This window comes from Lithohypha guttulata, assembly GCF_036872675.1.
Source record: "Lithohypha guttulata strain CCFEE 5908 chromosome Unknown scaffold_2, whole genome shotgun sequence".
NCBI classification, from domain to species: Eukaryota; Fungi; Ascomycota; class Eurotiomycetes; order Chaetothyriales; family Trichomeriaceae; genus Lithohypha; species Lithohypha guttulata.
Window position 1 is genome coordinate 642,614 of NW_027042751.1, and position 18,065 is coordinate 660,678.

General features: G+C 48.9%; 6 protein-coding genes across 6 annotated transcripts; 4 read left to right on the plus strand and 2 right to left on the minus strand.

Moving 5' to 3' along the window:
* Nucleotides 1-1,542: 1,542 nt before the first annotated feature.
* BUD14 (protein phosphatase regulator) lies at nt 1,543-4,530 on the minus strand (the record flags this gene model as incomplete). The annotated part of the gene is made up of 4 exons (XM_064896724.1): nt 1,543-3,125; nt 3,380-3,928; nt 4,040-4,438; nt 4,491-4,530. The coding sequence occupies 4 exons, from the start codon at nt 4,528-4,530 to the stop codon at nt 1,543-1,545; spliced, it is 2,571 nt and encodes an 856-aa protein (XP_064755674.1).
* A 685-nt stretch (nt 4,531-5,215) lies between these two features.
* LTR64_002354 (uncharacterized protein) lies at nt 5,216-7,518 on the plus strand (the record flags this gene model as incomplete). Its single annotated transcript, XM_064896725.1, has 2 exons — nt 5,216-5,228; nt 5,423-7,518. The coding sequence occupies 2 exons, from the start codon at nt 5,216-5,218 to the stop codon at nt 7,516-7,518; spliced, it is 2,109 nt and encodes a 702-aa protein (XP_064755675.1).
* A 203-nt stretch (nt 7,519-7,721) lies between these two features.
* Nucleotides 7,722-9,091, minus strand: LTR64_002355 (uncharacterized protein; the record flags this gene model as incomplete). Its single annotated transcript, XM_064896726.1, has 2 exons — nt 7,722-7,776; nt 7,830-9,091. 2 exons carry the CDS (start codon nt 9,089-9,091, stop codon nt 7,722-7,724), a joined length of 1,317 nt encoding a protein of 438 aa, XP_064755676.1.
* A 521-nt stretch (nt 9,092-9,612) lies between these two features.
* Nucleotides 9,613-11,133, plus strand: LTR64_002356 (uncharacterized protein; the record flags this gene model as incomplete). Its single annotated transcript, XM_064896727.1, has 4 exons — nt 9,613-9,963; nt 10,013-10,517; nt 10,571-10,945; nt 10,991-11,133. The coding sequence occupies 4 exons, from the start codon at nt 9,613-9,615 to the stop codon at nt 11,131-11,133; spliced, it is 1,374 nt and encodes a 457-aa protein (XP_064755677.1).
* Nucleotides 11,134-11,712: 579 nt separating this feature from the next.
* Nucleotides 11,713-12,666, plus strand: LTR64_002357 (uncharacterized protein; the record flags this gene model as incomplete). The annotated part of the gene is made up of 2 exons (XM_064896728.1): nt 11,713-11,768; nt 11,820-12,666. The coding sequence occupies 2 exons, from the start codon at nt 11,713-11,715 to the stop codon at nt 12,664-12,666; spliced, it is 903 nt and encodes a 300-aa protein (XP_064755678.1).
* Nucleotides 12,667-14,743: 2,077 nt separating this feature from the next.
* LTR64_002358 (uncharacterized protein) lies at nt 14,744-17,126 on the plus strand (the record flags this gene model as incomplete). The annotated part of the gene is made up of 3 exons (XM_064896729.1): nt 14,744-15,274; nt 15,330-15,702; nt 15,754-17,126. The coding sequence occupies 3 exons, from the start codon at nt 14,744-14,746 to the stop codon at nt 17,124-17,126; spliced, it is 2,277 nt and encodes a 758-aa protein (XP_064755679.1).
* Between the last annotated feature and the right edge of the window lie 939 nt (nt 17,127-18,065).

The following is an 18,065-nucleotide window of genomic DNA, read 5'->3' on the forward strand; positions in this document are numbered from 1 at the left end:
GGTAAACAAATCAATCTCAACGCAGGGAACAGCCGTCACATCTCCCAACCTCTATATTCCGAGCGTCCAGTCTCCGGACTTTCACACATGGACCATGACATTTGGCGCAAGGCTTGCATGTTCGTCCAGATAGACCCCGAATCAATTGAGGCATTGCCAGAGAACACAACTTGCATTGGAATTTAGGGCTGCCCAGTCAAACTCTATCCGCCCCAACTTTACGCGGCATTCTTATCTGCTGATTGGCGAAAATCGAGGTCGACATGGCTTGAGTTCTTCTGACGATACAGGCCTTGGTAAGTCATTGACCACCTTACTCTACGCCACTGGCTATACTGGTCAACATAAATGTGCAGGACTGTCAGGATTACCCTGGTGAACACCTTCGAAAGAAGACCAAGGCACACATATCAGCACCAGATGACCAGTGTCCTTCACAATTGCTCGTCAGAGCTCGAGCAGGCCCTTGATCTCAGTCAATAGAGCCAGAGACAAATGCAGGATCTTATCGAGGTCTCAGTCTTCACAGCAGACTAGTCAAGGTTTTCGTGGTATCATACACCACGAGGGACATGTCGAGAAGGATATCGGTGACGGCTGGTGAGAACAAAGATCAATATTCGCGCCTAGTGGTTTGGGAACGTAGAGTGAGCCCATAGACCAAGGGAAAGCAGCGGTCGAAATTAAGACTCGCTTTCGTCATATGCTGTATACTCTTGTCAGCAAAAGGCAGACCACTCGAGAGTGCTTGGGTTCGGTGCGTTAACAGAGAATACTACAAAGCACCACATGGACACAACTCTTACAGGGACAGGGCACCCTCCTAGCTTCTGTCAACCTTGATCCACTCTAATAATACGTTCCGTATGGTCTCCATTAACTGCGAGAATTTCAAAAAGAAAGTACTATTAGCATTCTTAGAACGACCTTTCCTGTACTTGAGTATTACATTACACACCACTTCGAGCTGCTGGCTAGTACTGCACAAGCTCTATAGTCGCATGTGTTTGTGTTGGCGGTCCGGACCAACCTCAATATCCTCAAGTAGACCCCGTAGTAAAATCACTTGCCCGTCAATTGGACTCGGAGAGCGTCTGCCTTGTCGGATAAAGCACCAAAACCACTATCTCATTGGTTGCCTTTCTCTTGAGCCATTGCCATGTTCGTTCACATCTACGACTAGCATTCTGAGTGCTTGTATGGGAATCAAGTGATACCAGAAGCGAAGCAAAATAGTACCTTTCAATACGTAGGGACGACACGCCAACCATGGCGCTAGTCCTTCGTCAAGCTTGACTAGGTTACCGTGCTGTATGATATGTGAGCCATGATTGGCCTTAAAGACTATTTTAATACCCCTTCTCGCTGGTACAGCAATTCATGCATCGTCCCAACATGGGTCATCATACCCTTTCGCCATAGATTCAATCCCTTTGCACCACATATGCTCATTACACGTAAAGCTTTCCGATATTTCCGTAACACCAATGATCATACATGCAAAAAGGTATATTGATAGCACTCCGTAAAAACAAGCCTTCATTATACTTTTGTTGCAGCCTGAGGAGACTTCTTCGAAAGCCATGTGATCAACATCGAATCTAATTGTGATTGCATGTCCGCTAATTTTGTCCTTTCTGACGCAAAAAGTCCATTCATGAGAGGATGGTCGGGTCCAACTGGAGTCACATTCGTCTTGTCATGAACGATGATCAGCAGATCGCGTATGTCTTGATCATTGTCCATGTATGACCGCAACGATGCGTCTGACCAGGTAGGTGTTGACCGAGACGTGGATGGTGTGTGAGTGGGTATCGAAGGTGACTGCTTGGATGTGCTCACCGTCTGATCACTAGGGGATGTTGGAGTAAATGCCATGTTGCCCACTTGGTTGCTACTTCTTTTCTCAGCATTATTAGATTCAACCACGGATGGCTGTAGGTTGGTGAGTGGATCCAACGGCGACACTCTCACATCCGAGTCGGGTCTTTGATTGATGTCGTTGTTGTCCAGAGGAGAAATACTGCGATGGTGAATTGAGGATTGCGCCGTTGGAGTGCTGTCGTCATCTGAACCACTGTCATCGATAGCAAACCTCTCCTTTGCTCGTTTCGCATATACAGGCTTGATTGTTGTGTCTGCCATGTCTTGGCTCGAATTCTTGGAGCGCAGTGCACCAGCAATAGGCGCAAAAACCGAACGCTTCTCTTGCAAGGATGGGAACCGGCTTGGATGCTGGCTTTGCGGCTCAGGATTGAGGCTGGAAGGCTGTGGTGCTTGAACAGGATCGGTCTGCGATCGTTGTACTGGACGCAACGTAACAGTGGCGGGTGTGGAAGTTGAATCCTTCTGAGGTGTACGAGTTTCAATTGGCGAGCCTTTTGATATTCCCGAAGCAGGAGGAGATTTTTGAAGTTTGCTGGGTTTTCTTTCAGGTGCCAGATCCGAATCCATAGACTCCTTCGATTGAGGTGAACGACCAGAATCTTCGGAGAGACGGTCTGCTTCATCTGTATCACCTTTACTCTTGCCGGCTTTGTCTTTGCGCTTGAAGATCCCGCCGAACATTCCTTTCTTCTCTTTCTTCTTGCTGTCTTTGGACTTGTCATCTCCAAGAACCTTGTCAAAAGTATCGACGCTCGATATTTGCTGTCCATTTTGTGCTGCAGCAGTAGTAGAATCGTCACGAAGTAAGCCAGGAGTAAGCGAAATTTTCTTCGTCTCAACAGTATCATCTCTAAAGAAAGAATCTGTATTGCGCACCACGCCTTTTCTGGATCGCTGTACACCTTCTTGCGAGCCCGGTTGCAACGGAGCTAGTGCTTGGGTTTCAGCTCGAACAGGACTCGATGGCTCTTCTTCATCCGTATCTTCGTCTGCATTCACACGATGGATGGTAGCAGAAGCTGGCTGTACTCTTTGTGGCTCGGTAATGTCATTGACCTGCTGCACCTGCTGACCTTGGTGATCTTCTTGCACCTGTTGCGGATCTTGCGAATGTTCTTGAGTTTGCTCAACTGTATCGTCCTGAGTTTGTAAGATTGGACCATCTTCATCCTCGTCATCTTCTTCGTCGGACCAAACACGCTCTTCCGGCTCGAAATAGGTTGGAGGAGCGAAATTGACTGTTTTTGCGTTTCTCCTCCTCATTGCTTTTTTCAGAGGGTTTTTAGATTTTTCCGGATTATCACCAAGCATTGCAGCCGAAAGCTATAAGACTTAGCATTCCTCAAGTGACGAAGTTCAGGCCTAAACTCACGTCGATATTCCTATGTTTGTTGAGACGTGCAAGCCTTTCAGTTGGTGTTTCAATGTGTTCAGCAGGAAGATAACCTCCTCCTTTTAGCACAATACCAACACGCGTGGCAAGTAGACTTACCTATACTACCGTCTTTGACCACACGAACAAGCCACCAATAACTGTTGCTATCATCAAGCAGGACCATAGTGTCACCTTTAGTGGCATTGGCCTGACCTTCGACTGTGGCGACAAAGGTATGTAGGGCGTATACGAACTCGAAGTCGATGTCCTCTGCGTCTCGTAAGCATTCGCCACCCCAACCAGAATCAACGAAACGAGAATCAGCATCGAAGGGGATATCATCATGGTCGTCGTCAGAGCTCCCAGCATATCCAAACGACTCCTCATCTTCCCAGTCAGGATCGAGATCATCGAAGTTGATTTCGTCCAAACTTAGACCTGTTTCGTTGTCAAGGAATGGGTCGTCGAGAGGTAATAAATGACGGCCTATATTCTCTATAGAGCTTGACTGCGTGATACCGGACTTTACAGGAGATAGTTTCATATCTCCAAACTGCTTTGGCGACAAACTTGGCAAGTCGTTGAAGTCGATTCTTCTCTTTGGGCTCAACTGAGTGCTCTGACGACTTCCGGGATCTCCTCGAGCGGAGTCCTCTTCAACAGGGCCTGAAGGAATATAATGGGGAGAAAAAGAAATGCCTCGAGTCGGCGCTGACCATGAACCATGGGGGAGTTCATGACACAGAGAGTCCGCTCTTGCCGGCCAGGGTGGCTTACCATCTTCGATAGAGGGTGAACTTGAAATTTTATCCATTAGTTCGTCGTCCATATCTTCGTCCTGGGAATCGTTGCCGTCTCCATCATCATAGGCCTCTCCGTGACGAACACCATTGACGCCGTGGTGGTGGGTGTCGTCCTCATCTTCGTCCTCCTCCTCATCGTACATATGCGTCTGACCGTCAGAAGTGTGGTGTGCATGGTTGAAACCACCTAAACGGGGACTCCTCTGGGCCTCTTGATGTGATTCGTGTTTTGCATTGCGGAGAGCTTGAACGTGGTGGGGACCAGGCTGCAAGCCATGCTGGTTAGAGCCTGTGTGATTGTAGCCCAAATGATATTGTCCTCGAGTATGGTCCTTGGCCGAGGGATTCTCGTGTGACTGAAGATCGATCGTATCTAGTCCTCCTGTCAGCATCTGTCAGCACTGTCGCGACATGTTTTCGTATACCTGCTCTCAACAACAGTGGCTTCGGGGCCAGAGTCGTCATGATCGCGTCGGCCTACAACCAGCAGGACGCCCTCCACGGACTGAGCGCGAAACACGAGACTGCAACCGTTGATACTCGGTGCATTGATGGGTAACCTTTATCGCAAGTCCTGCCTTCGCCGTATTGACTATAGCATACGAGAATGTCTAGCCACTTGTTACACCATGTCTAAAAGAAACCAGGCAAGCGCGAAGTGAAATCAGGTGGTAAGGACAGTCGGTCGTGGTTGCCGAAGCACTGGCAGTGGTGCAGCTTGAGTAATCGCAACAAGGAGGGAGCAATTGGTATCGATGCGCGTCGCAGCAGGGAACGAGGAAGGTGTCCAAGGTTGAGTCGCAGGTCCCAAATTGACCTTGATCCTGGGTGCTAGAACAAATCGTCGCAGAAGGGGGTAACTGGCATGATTCCAAGATGAAGCGCGAAACCGAGTCGCAGCCACTGAGCTGATCAGGGGAAAGGAACTAAGACCTTGGCGGTGTGGCTGGTGTTCCGAGCGTCGATCAAATCGTTCCAGTTCTCACCGCTGCTCCGACCATATGGAAGGCGCAGGAGACTCGCCAGCAGCGTCATTCATGGAAACTTGAATGTATTACCTGGCCTTGGTCCACTCATTTGTCTATCCTTGGTATCACTCACTTGCTGTACGCTGTGTATAGCAAGCGTTCATGATGAATGGTTAACGACGATGATCAACCTCAGTAAGATTTATGCCTTTCGGCCAGGAGCGTGGGATGATCCTGCGCAAATATTGGCAGAAACTGCCCGCCGGAATATCCTCGTGGTTCAAAGTTGTGTCTGCTTTCTGAGTTGCTCACTTTTCACAATGCCTGTTCGCTAACTACAGCCCTTACATGACCAGCTTTAGCACGTCCAACATTCTACTCCTGCTCAGGTGCTTGTGTTCAAGGACCTGATATTCTTCTTACTGAGTCTTTCGCCAGCGTGGCGCCACGAATGGCGCACAATCCTCACGATCATTCGTCGCGATTTCGAGGTCTGAAGCTTGACACGCATGCGGACGAGCATCGGCAGTCTCAGGATTCTACTAACTCTGAACAGAAGCATCTACAGCGCCCTGGACTCCGATCCTCTACACAGAGTGAAGACACTATCACGCGAATTTGTGCGACACCACCTATTGAGATACCCCAGCCAGACTACAAGCATGAAGACTTTGTCGCAGTCGAAAGCGCATCGTCGCTTCAGGAGTCTGACTCTTTCGTTGATGATTACTTGAAGGAGAGGGAGACTGCCATTACTTTCAGCCCCGTCGTAACAACCAGCACTGGCCATAGGCACAGTATTCTGGAACCCCCGGGAAGAGCCGCTCAGGACAAACCTCGCGGACGAGCACTGGCACAAGCCCTCTCAGACCATCACAATGTGCGACCGCACAGTGAGTCGGATAAGAGTCACTATGATCCACGTACTGGCAGACATCTGCCACAATACACAGATAGCCCTCCTAAGGAAGAGCCTCGCATAGGTGAAGCCAGGTTTCCCTTACTTCAACAAACAGTGGACACACTAGCTCGCCAATATTCCCGAGATTCGGACCTTCCACAGTCTATGACATCCGAGGCAATAGTATCCCCAGTAGAAGGAGCCGTGATAACGCCAAGTGACAACAATACCACTTCACCAATTGGTATTAGCCCTTCTCTTGTCCGACACTTTTCCTCCTCCTACGATTCACCACGTGTCAGATCGCAAAGAAAGGCGTCGGAGAGATGGCGTGATGGCGAGGCTGCCACTGATTTCTTCTCGCGTGCAGGTAGTTTGAAGAAGTCAGATCGTGATTCTGGAAGACGAGCTTCTCGTCGCGACACGCTCAGCTCTACAAAATCTCCTCGCTCTGCCGCCTCCTCATTCCTTCGCGGCTTCTCCGTATCGAGTGGAGCTGATACCGAAAGCACCCCGCTTCCTGTAGACGCGGAAGGTGCGACAATAGGTGACGACTATGTGCTGGGCAAACAAATTGGCTACGGCGGTTTCAGCATCTTTCGGGAAGTCAAACAGATGAATTCTCAGACTGGTGAACAGCGGACCTTGGCTGTGAAAATTGTTAAGAAGCAAATTGAAGGCAAGAGCAGGACCGAGAACGAAAATGCTCAGGCTGATTTTGAGCACGAAGTTGACTTGTGGCGATTGTTGAACCACAAGCATATTCTGTCGCTCGAAGCAGTCTATGATCTCGAAGAGGCCACCTTCTGTTTCGTACCGCTCAATGTCGGTGGCACACTTTTTGACGTTGTCAGCAACAACCGACAAGGCCTGCCACAAGATCTAGCCGCCAACTACAGCTATCAACTTGCATCCGCCCTACGTTATTTGCACCTTGACGCACGAGTTGTTCATCGCGATGTTAAGCTTGAGAACTGTCTGGTCGAAACCACGAATGGTAAAGGACCTGGTCTGCTTCGACTCTGCGATTTTGGTTTGGCAGAATGGATCTCAAGTGACAGCGATAGTGCTGCCTCCCCTTCTACATCATCGTCCGACCTCGGCCGTGGCGACAGACCATTAGCTAAGTACTTTGGTCCTGCCGATAGCAGCTCCTCCGCTTTTGCTGGTGGTAGTCTGGAGTACGCAGCCCCAGAGATCTTGAAAATAGCTTCATCTGCATCAGGCAACGTTCACTCGAATGACATGCCTCCTGAGAGAAGTATTGTCTCTTCTGCAGTCGATATTTGGGCCATGGGTGTCTGCATATTTGCATTGATCAATGGCCGTCGACCCTTTCAGGATGCATTTCAGCCTCGTGTTGTCATGGCTATCTTGGCGGGAGACTGGAACAGAGAGTCTTTGAAGGAGAAGGCCAGTGATGAGGCGTACAGACTTGTGAAGGCTTGTCTGAATATGGATGCCTCTCGACGACCAGGAATTGGTGAGGTCTTCGACAATCCGTGGTTCGATGACGCGAGAAGTGTGCATGAGGGCAGTGATGCAGGAAGTGAAAGTGGTCGTGCAAATGGCTGGAGGCTTTAGGTGAGCAAAGCCCTAGGAGATTTGACGGTTGGTCTGCGACTGCGAGGGAAGAGCTAATTGTCATTGTTATTGCTGTGTTCGATGTTGATGTACCGTATGATACCCTTCGCTTACCATTTGATCAGGTGCATAATTGCATTTATTCTGTTAACGTCCAACTGCATGCAACGAAGCATTCATTTTCTTCCTCAAGTATGATCACTTCAATAACTCCTCGGTAGACCCAGCACCTTCTCGCCAACGTAGTTGAGAATCATCCTGCTCCACAGTAAGTACCAAAATTCAAGCATATCAATATGCAGAAAACTTACTCTCGACTAACAGGCGCAATACGAGGAATCAAAGACTCCCTGAGATATCTCTCCACATGATACTCTTTAGCATACCCATTCCCACCCAAAACCAACACAGCTCGCTCACACGCTTCAAAAGCTGCCTCTGCTGCCAAATACTTACTCGCATTAGCATACTCACCCGTATCATACCCCTGATCATACAGCCTCGCCGCAAGATACACCATCAACCTCGCTGATTCAAGCTTCATCCAAGAATCGGCGAGCGGATGCTGAATAGCCTGGTTCTTTCCTATCGGCCGACCGAACACGACACGGTCCTTGGCATAGATGCTCGCGTGACGGAGCGCGGCGTATCCTAGACCGAGTGCTTCGGCTGCGATCAGGATACGTTCGGCGTTCATGCCTTGAATGATTGATTTGAAGCCGTTGCCTTCTTCGCCGATTAGGTCGGTTGCGGGGACGTGCCAGTCGTCGAAGAGGAGGATGTTGGTGTCGACCGCTGCGCGGCCCATTTTTATTATCTCGTTGACTTGGACTTTGGAGCGGTCGAGGTCGGTGTAGAATAGGGATAGGCCGTGGGTGGGTTTTTTGACTTGATCGAGGGGGGTTGTTCGGACTAATATTAGGACCTTTTCGGCAATTTGAGCGGTTGAAGTCCAGATCTTGTGGCCTTTGAGCACGTAGTGATCGTCGCCTTCTTTCTTTGCCGCGAATGACTGTAGCTTTAACGTGTCGAGGCCTGTGTTTTCTGTCACTCCAAAGCACGCTCGCTCCTTACCAGCAATCAACGGGACCAGGAATTTTCGTCTCTGTTCTTCTGTGCCGAATTTTACAACTGGTTCCAGACCAAAGATATTCATGTGCACACAACTGGCCCCAGCCATTCCAGCTCCAGACTCTGATATCGTCTGCATCATCACTGCTGCTTCGGAGATGCCTAGGTCGGATCCACCATATTCAGAAGGCATGCAGATGCCAAGCCAGCCGTCTCGGGCCATGTCTTGGTGAAGGTCGTGCGGGAAGGAGTGGTCATTGTCCTTCTTCAGCCAGTATTCAGGTGGGTACTTGGCGCATATCTTCGCTATTGCTTCGCGTACAGTACGTTGTGATTCAGTCCAGTCAGGCTGGTTCGATTGTAGGAACTCTTGAGCTTGAGCGTGAATTGTACGCGTTGAGTGCCAAGATGTCTTGGTCAAGAGACGCTGACAATATATTCGCGATATTGATGCTCGAGTAATTGCGCCGAAGACGTGTCTCGTGTGCCCAAAAGTCGCCATGTTGAGGGTATATACCACATTGAGGTTGTGTTAGTGAAACTTTCTAACTGTTCAGCTCATGCTTTCGTAGTATGCGTTTGAGATCACAGATATTCAAGCTCTTGACAAATATCAGCAGCTCCTCTGCCTCGTGAAAACATTTCAAATGAAGGCACTCAAGGTCTCAGAGATGGGTTGACTGCCGAGGTACTTCAGGTAGATTTGGAGATGACACTGGACATTCACCACAACATTCTGATTTCGAGTAACACGTACAACTTGAGGCCTTTGAACATGTCTGATGTCCTTGTTGGCGATCCGAAACGAATACACGTCATTGGCAAATATTCTCCCAGCAAAGCCCAGAAGTCTTTGTATCGGGAGCTACCTGGAAATCAGATGAGGTCGATACACTGGTGTGCTCTCGGTACAACGTGAAGTGCCGTCTCCCTTCTTTTGAAGTTGTGACAGACGAGAATTGCAACATTCCCGCGAACTCAAGATCGCAAGAGCAGAGATGGCCATATAAACAGATTTCAAAAATGAGTGTTGCTAAGCAATTCGGCTGCGCGACTGGTTTCCTGCTTCGCCGGAGTTCAGGAATAGCTGTGCTCTCTTCGAGTTCCAGGCCTGCTCTCCAGCTCGAAAACAACAGAAATACACGACACCTAACTACGAGCAATGGCGGCCAGCCGAGTAATGGAGGTGCACTGGCTGGCCTCAAGGTTATCGATCTCTCGAGAGTGCTGGCTGGACCAATGTGTACACAGATTCTAGCTGATTACGGTGCCGATGTCATCAAGATTGAAAGTATTGGGACGGGAGATGACACTAGACATTTTCAAGCAAAAGGTGAGAAGAAGGCTTGGAAGGCTGACATAGGACCCATGTCCGTGAGTACGAGATAAAAAGAGCTCGAAGAATCACTGATGAGTGAGCCAGAACTATTTTGCGGCGATCAACAGGAACAAGCGCTCGTTGACGCTGGACTTGAAATGTGAAGAGGGACGGAACGTCTTTCTGGACTTGGCCAAGAAATCGGACGTGGTGGTAGAGAACTTTCGGACTGGTACTATGGAGAAACTAGGTATTGGCTACAATGTGCTCTCGAAAATCAATCATAGGATCATTCTAGGTTCCGTCACTGGCTATGGCGCTTCCGGACCTGACTCGCAGAAAGCCGGCTATGACTCGATCGTGGGAGCAGAGGCAGGAATGATGTACCTTACAGGTGAAAAGGATGCGAGGCCAGTCAAACCAGGACTTGGCGTTACTGACATGTCTTCTGGCCTCTTTCTTCATGGCGCTATTATGGCGGCATTGTATGCTCGCGAAAGGACTGGTCGTGGCCAGGAAATTAACACGTCCCTCTTCGAAACACAAGTGGCACTTTTGATCAACGTTGGCATGTCGTGGCTGAATTTAGGTCAGGAAGCAGAACGATGGGGTATGTGTCGCTATGCAAGAGGGTGTCCTCCCGAGCTAATGGGTCGCCCATAGGAACAGAACACCCGGCTCTAGTCCCCTACGGTGCATTCAGAACCAAAGACCTCTACTTTGTGTGCGGAGCAACAAATCAGAAGCAATGGAATAAGTTCTGTGAACTTCTCGACGCGGAGTACCTACGCGAAGATCCAAGATTCAAAACGAACTCAGACAGGGTAGAGCACCGTGAGGAACTGTCTCCGATCATCGAAAAGATCTTCGAAACCAAGACATGTGACGATTGGACAGCAATCTTTGAAGGCAGTGGCATGCCCTTTGCACCAATTAACAATATGGAAAGAGTGTTTGCACACCGTCAGACGAAAGCAAGAGATATGGTGCAAGAGCTTGTTTTCAAGTCAGCAGTAGCTGGAAGTTTAAATGTCATTGGTAAGGAGGTCATCATAAGTGTTCAAATTAGCTAATGATTCGGAGGTCCAAGTGTAAAGTTCAGCGAGAACAAGGCTTCGATACGGCGGAGACCTCCTCTTCTGGGAGAGCATACGAAGGAGATACTCAGGGAGTTAGGTAGGTCAGAAGCCGAGATTGAGGAGTTCGAGAAATCGAAGGTGATCTAGCATCTCCTAAGTCTAGAAATTCTTCAGATTAGTCCGTGGCTCGAGCGTTACGAAGGAGATCGCCCTGATGACGAACACAACGGCTTGCCACACTATGAGCAGGACAAACAGCCTATATCAGCAGGTCCAGCGAGCATGGAATATTGTTATCACTCTACTCAGAGTCAGGCTCGTCGCGGTTCACTTCCTCCACAGAGACACTAAGAATTGTATCCTTGTGAGACGAACCAACGTTGATGTTAACGATGTCCTCCTGTGTACGATGTGTCACAGTTTTAACGCACGACATCGCTGATTCTCTGCCTGGCAAGGCGTCATTTAGCAAAGATATAAACCTCGTCACACCTTCCTGAGACGACTACAGATCAATTCTTGGGCTTCTCCGACTACGCAGTGCCAGAAGTCCGATACTTCAGAGGGCAACCACGTATAGCAGTTCAGAGAGATGTGACGAGGTTTATATCTTTCCCAGTACGGCTCTGCTGGTAAAAGGTAAGATAGAGGTGCCGTGGTTTTCCATAGTACGATTGCGTCATTTCCGCGCTTACGGCACATCAAGAAGTCTCTTCGTGACCAACAATGACGATCGTGCAGAGACAACCAGGTACAAAAGTAAACAGAAAAGCAAAAAGCACGTAGGTACTTGTTCAGCATTAGTGTAACCTTTCTAGACTTCGACTTATCAGGTATACGCCCGAGCATATCCAAAGACTCTCAGCAAACATGGGTCAATCTACCTACGACCTCATTGAGACAGCACTCATTACTGGTGGCGCAGGCGGCATCGGTCGTGCTATAGCTGAGAATCTGATCAGTAAAGGCAAGAAAGTCGTCATTTGTGGTCGCACCGAATCGAAACTTCAGTCAACCGCCAAGGAGATAGGGGCTGACTATTATGTCCTCGATACCAGCAAAGTCGACCAAATACCAAACTTTGTAGCAAAGCTGCTCAAGGACCATCCAGATATCAACACTCTATTCAACAATGCTGGAGTTCAACGACCATTTGAGATCCCAGGCTCGAATTTCAGCAACGGCGATTATGGCTTCGATCTCAGCAAAGCGGATCAAGAGATCGACACGAATATTCGGGGCCCTATGCACCTCATCGTGGCACTTCTGCCACATTTCACATCTCTTCCATCTGGCAAAAGTGGCGTGGTTGTGAACGTCAGCTCGGTGTTAGGCTTCATGCCTTCTAGTATAATAAATCCTGTCTATAACGGGACCAAAGCATGGATTCACTCTTTCACCGTGAACATGAGAACACAATTGAAAAAGAGCGCGAACGTCAAAGTGATCGAAATAGTTCCACCTACTGTTTCCACCGACTTGCATCGTGAAAGGACGAACCCAGACGACAATAAGAAGGCCAATAACCAGGCAGCGCTAGAACTACCCGAGTTTATTGCCGAAATCGAAAAAGGACTTCAGAGTGGAGAGGATGTGATCAGCGCAGGTACCGGGAAGGCGTTGGTGAAGATGTGGGACGAAGGTCTGGGAAAGAAGTATGAGGAGGCTGCTAGAAAGTAGTGGTCTTCGTGATGACAGTTTGAAGATTGTCTTCAAAGCTCTGCTACCTGTAAATCTCGACCACGACGCTGTCTAAAATCTGGTAGGCGTCCTTCAGAGCATTGTCCTTATCACAATGATTTCTCGCGGCCGATCTCGCCCTCTTCAGATTTGAGCTTCTCTTGCCTGAGCATGTTTCTCCTACTGAGTATCCGTAGCGTCCGTTCTTTTTCTGATTCCGCCATACTAGCCCAATTTGCGATTCTGCTCAATGTGCCATCGGAGTTCACAACCAGCGGTCCGAAATGGTCGAGCTTCACTGTATGAACAATATCTGAATTGTTCGTGGGCTGTGGTGGAGGAATCCCTGAAGTTGAAGGCAACGCGAGAGGTTCATTACGTAGATGCGTCTCTCTGGATGCCATGACTGTGGGTGAGCTGAACATGTGCTCGTGGTGAAGACCCAATGCAAACAAAGAGAGTCAGAACGAACCTTAGGCGCCTGTGGATGTGGAAAGAAAGTGTAACGAGGCCAACCTTCGATATCCTAGCGTATATCATGCTCATGCCTCAGGCAGTAATAGGACGCATCCAGGCACCTGCCACTAAACTTTGCTCGAAACAGTAATTCTCGAAATTGGCGACTGCTTTGCATTGACTGTCACACCCTCCTACGTGATGCATCGTGAAACTCACAAGGATGTCTGCCTACAGGAGTCAATTTGTGCGCTCCAAAAAGGTGTAAGCTACTATATAGGGGTTTGCTAACTCGCCTGTCGCCTGGCCATTACGAGTACCACGACCTTGACGATTCCCGGAAATATCAGCTCGACCACAGGCATCGTCCCTGGCTCTCCACGAAGTGACCAATTACAGCGACCTGCCAACTGAATTTGTCGTACCTACAGTGTTTACTACATCTGCATCTGATCCAGCTTATGCTAGCTGTCGCAAGAGTCACGATAGTCGTCACCTATCGCACCGGCAGAAATGCGCCACATTCGGTCTAGCCCCTGAGACAAGCGAGCAGACGTGGTTTCGTACCAATGACCGTTGTTTCAGCACTAGGGCAAAATACGAGATATAAGACACACAAGTTCAATGCTGATGATCAATTCGCAGAGCGGTTCGTATTGTTCCCTCTGGTCTGGTCGTGTCTTGAGGTTCTTCTGTTGCTATCATGCGCCGAACTTGATCGCGCATTCGCTTGTCCGGCCTTCGTGAGATGACAGGGAAGTTGCTCCACGAGTCAGTAAAAGCTTTCATATCCTTTCCTGACAATTAAACCGAACCACGAGCCACAGGACTACATCACTCCTTGCTTTTATCTTTCACCTTTTTACTCCCTGTATATGTCACTAGCCTGTGTTTGACTGACTTTCTCTGCTGATTCTCTATATCGTTGTATCGCCATCATGGTAAGTCAGACGTGTTTCAGTTGAGGGGTGTGCTCATCGTCGTGTTAGTCCTATCATAGCGCCTCTGGAAGGCTTAGACAACACCAGCAGCACGAGTATGCTCTTTGAAGTTGGTTTTCGCAGAGCTGATTCAGAACAGCAGATATCCTATGACACCACAGGCCCGCCCTCGAGATACGAGTGCTGGGCACATCCAGCAATCTCACCACGCTGCAGGCTCAAGTCCATACTGGTCGTCGCCTGATCCAAGATCTTCACCTCCACAGGCCCATACATATATTAACCAAGACTCGTATGCCTCACACACTCCGGATACATCTTACCAAGGTAATTCAACCTGGACTTATGATGTACGTGAAAACAATCATCCGGGATACCATTCGATGAGACACCAAAGAGACGTGCGTTCCCACGAAAACCCCAAAGCTCTTCATACAAGAATCGACTGACCGCCCTCAGGATATCGAGCAGATACGTGTGGACTATGAGCCTGAAGACAACCACAGCCACGACGCAAGATCTAATTATAGTGCTGTAAGACTGATGAACCGATTTCCAGCTCCCACTAACAGATTTAGGCACATCCAGAGCACACACAAGAAGAAGCTGGTAAACCGATCTTCACTACCAGTGTCCGCGAAGTCAAGCAGAACAGGCGAGGAGGACACCCAGATACTAACATGAAAGCTATGGACCGAGTTTTGAACAGACTAATGGACGCGATCAAAGCCAAACACTGGCTATACTGGATGAGTTCCAAATACTTCCACCGGGACGCGGTCTTCAGCACAAAGAACCCCGGTTCGTATCAAGCACCAAGTCGAACTCCACAATCGGAAGGATCCAATGACAAGAGGTATGTACATCTAGATGTGTTCCGTCGCGGCAGAAAGTTGAACAACGACGATTACTACCTGGACCCGCTGAATGGCAAACTTCGAAAACTCTTTGTGCAGACCACCGACACAATCTACGAAAGTAATACCGATGCACGTTCCTGGCGCAGAACTTATATCAGGAACGTCAGCCCCCGCTTGATACGTCTGGCTTTTTGGCCCTATAGCGCTGCACCAAGCTCTCGGGCCACCCATAAGCTAAAGAGGCGTGACATCTTGGACAAAGTCAACTCTAAGACTGCGGACTGGGATCAATCACATTGGGTTGCGGTGGGCGCCCGTTGGCTGCCAGCGTGTATCGGTCTCCTTGTCTTGGTAAGCCCATGATGAAGAGGGTTCTTCAAACGTCGTTCCTGATTCGATTTCGCAGATGTGCTTGCCAACTGATGCCGAGGGTCAAGTCAGAAACAATGGCTTCTACGATCCTGTTCCATACAAGTGGTGGAGTTATCCAACAGCTGCACGCAATATTTATGAGGATCGCAACGTGCAAGCCTTGAGTAAGACGAAGCACGTGCTTATGGAACGACGACATCTACCTCGATTCTTATGTTTCACCGATCGCGTCAGAGACAGAAACAAGTATCCTCGAGGTAGAATGACACCTGAGGAATGGATGAAAGAAACGGGCGAAAGCGTTCCGCCTGCATATCTCTTCGTCTCGTACACTGGTGAACATTTCAAGAGGGCCTGCCCCGAAGGGTGGAAGCAGTTTGGACAACGTGGAAAGGTAGAATGCAATTGTACGTGGTAAGTGTTTCGCGCAAGCCAAACTTTGACTGATATTGACCTAGGCGAGCAATGCCAGAGTCACAAGTCTGATGTAGAGTTCCTGCATGAGAAATCGCGCCAAGCAGCCAAGGAAATTGGTGTCATCGCTTACTGGACCGATCAGAATTGTATGTCTACAGATGAGGTTGAACACAGTCAGGATGTTTACAGTATATGTGACATCGTGCGGGCAGCATGTTCTATTGCGATTATCGTTGGGCAGGCAGGTACGAACGAGCTCCCTCAAGACGTGACAACATCCGATCTCATGAAGGAGTGGGGCGAAAGATTATGGACATACCCTGAAATCCTGCTCAGTCCGATCGGCAAGCCTATTACGGTCTACACTAGGGGCTCATCAAGAAAGCCATGGCAAGTATCCAAAGCGCATTTTGCGAAGCTGATATGGAATGACGCCGACTCCAGTCGCCAGCTGATGGAGCACTATGAGAATTCACTGACCCTCAGTCGGTTAGAACTGGTTGTGATAGCGCTTGAATGCATGACGAATCGTGTTCACAGGGGCACAACGAATTACAAGGAGGGCGATCTGGCGTACTGTTTGATGGGATTGCTTAGACAACGTCCCAGGGTCGAGGCAGACGATACTGCGTTCCAGGCATTTGCTCGCTTGTCCTTGTCGAACGATAGCGATCAGCTTCTCGAACGTATGATCTGTCTGTTGACGAACACGAAGAGTGAGGACCAGCGGATTGTGAAGAATGCAAAAGGTGACGAAGAGATAAACAATCGACACTGGTGGACTAACCTGGAGGACGCCTGGGGTGTCAGATTGTGGGACATTGAGCCACTTTGCCAGGTTGCAGGAATAGCTGATAATGACACCGTCATCCTCGATGGAGCTTATGGCGCCACTGTCACCTGGGACTCTTTCCAGCGAGTTGCGATCACGACACGTGAGACCTGGTCGAGGATGCTGGCCAGGCTCTTAGTGCGCTTCAGCCCTGTTTGGTTCCTGACCGATCTCATCATTCTTGTCATTGGCTCTAGTAGCAATGACCCAGGTATGATCGCCTTCGGTGTCCTCCTCCTCTTGCTCGTCCTGACTCTCATACTCTTGTCACCTATGTTGGTCTTGAACATATATTCTGGCAAAGTCTGGAACGCGCAGCCTTGGCTTTTTGGCTTCGAAGGATACATGGATCTCGACGCGATTGAGAGGAAATTATTCGGCTTCCCTTGTGATCGTCTGACATGGGCACCATATTCTAGTCCCCTGTCACAACACACCCTGAACGAGCAATTTCTTGACGATGAATGTCAAGGTACAACGCCACTACTAAGCGACACAGATTCACAAGCAGGAAACTCGTCAACAGCTCATGAAGTCAACGGTATGAGACTGTTCACAATCGTGGACACACATACTATGTAAGATAAGCCTGCATATACTAACTTCTGAAAAATGCTAATCAGGCTTATAGGACTGTATCAGTTTTTCGAGCAGAGCGACCACCCGTCGTTGCCCTGCTGTGCGGCTCAGGAGGAGGCATGCAACGGGCTGTCATGTGCTCGTATGATTGGACTACTCAGACATTTTATAGGGAGACTGTCTTAAGAATGGAAACTCGCATGTTGGACAGGACGCCTAGGATTGGTAGGGTTCGATTCGGGATGAAGAGGATGAAAGTCGAGATGTGACAATGCAATATGTCGGAGAGAGGTTTCGTCATTCTGTTGTACTTCGGGCGTTAATGACTGGAAGGAATATCGGGCGGATGTTGTGAAAAGGCTGAGGAGGACGCCCCGTTTCAATAGGTACTAATCTTCTCTATATGCTTAAGATTCATGCTATTTACTCAGTCACTCCTCGTGCATCGTTGTGACTTGATACTACTCTAGTAGGAGCTTGCGATAGAATATGGGTACACTCTGCTCCTATCGTGGAACTCATCATGATCAACGCATCTACTTCCAATCGAGGTTGTGCTTGATCTGAATACTTGAGTAGATTGTCAATTGACAGTCTCTGAAGGACCTTTTTCGCCATTCTTAATACAGTATCAACTGCACAACAAGCACATGCGATTCAGAAACACATATACTTGGTACAATCTACGTAACTTTCCTCCAAACCTGCAATTTCACCTGCCAAGCCGCCCAGAAACGTCGAGGCGTAAAACATGGCGTTCGTGAGCGTCAGATCCTGCCGAGAACTCAAAGCTCCGCCCCTGAACGCCGAAATTTCCGGCGTCTAAATTCAGATTGCATTTTGAAAAAGCCCCTAACGTGGATCGGTTCGTGGTGGCTGAAGTACGTAATGTACGGAGTACACGACTTTTTGAGGACTTCAAACATTGTATCTATGATCTAC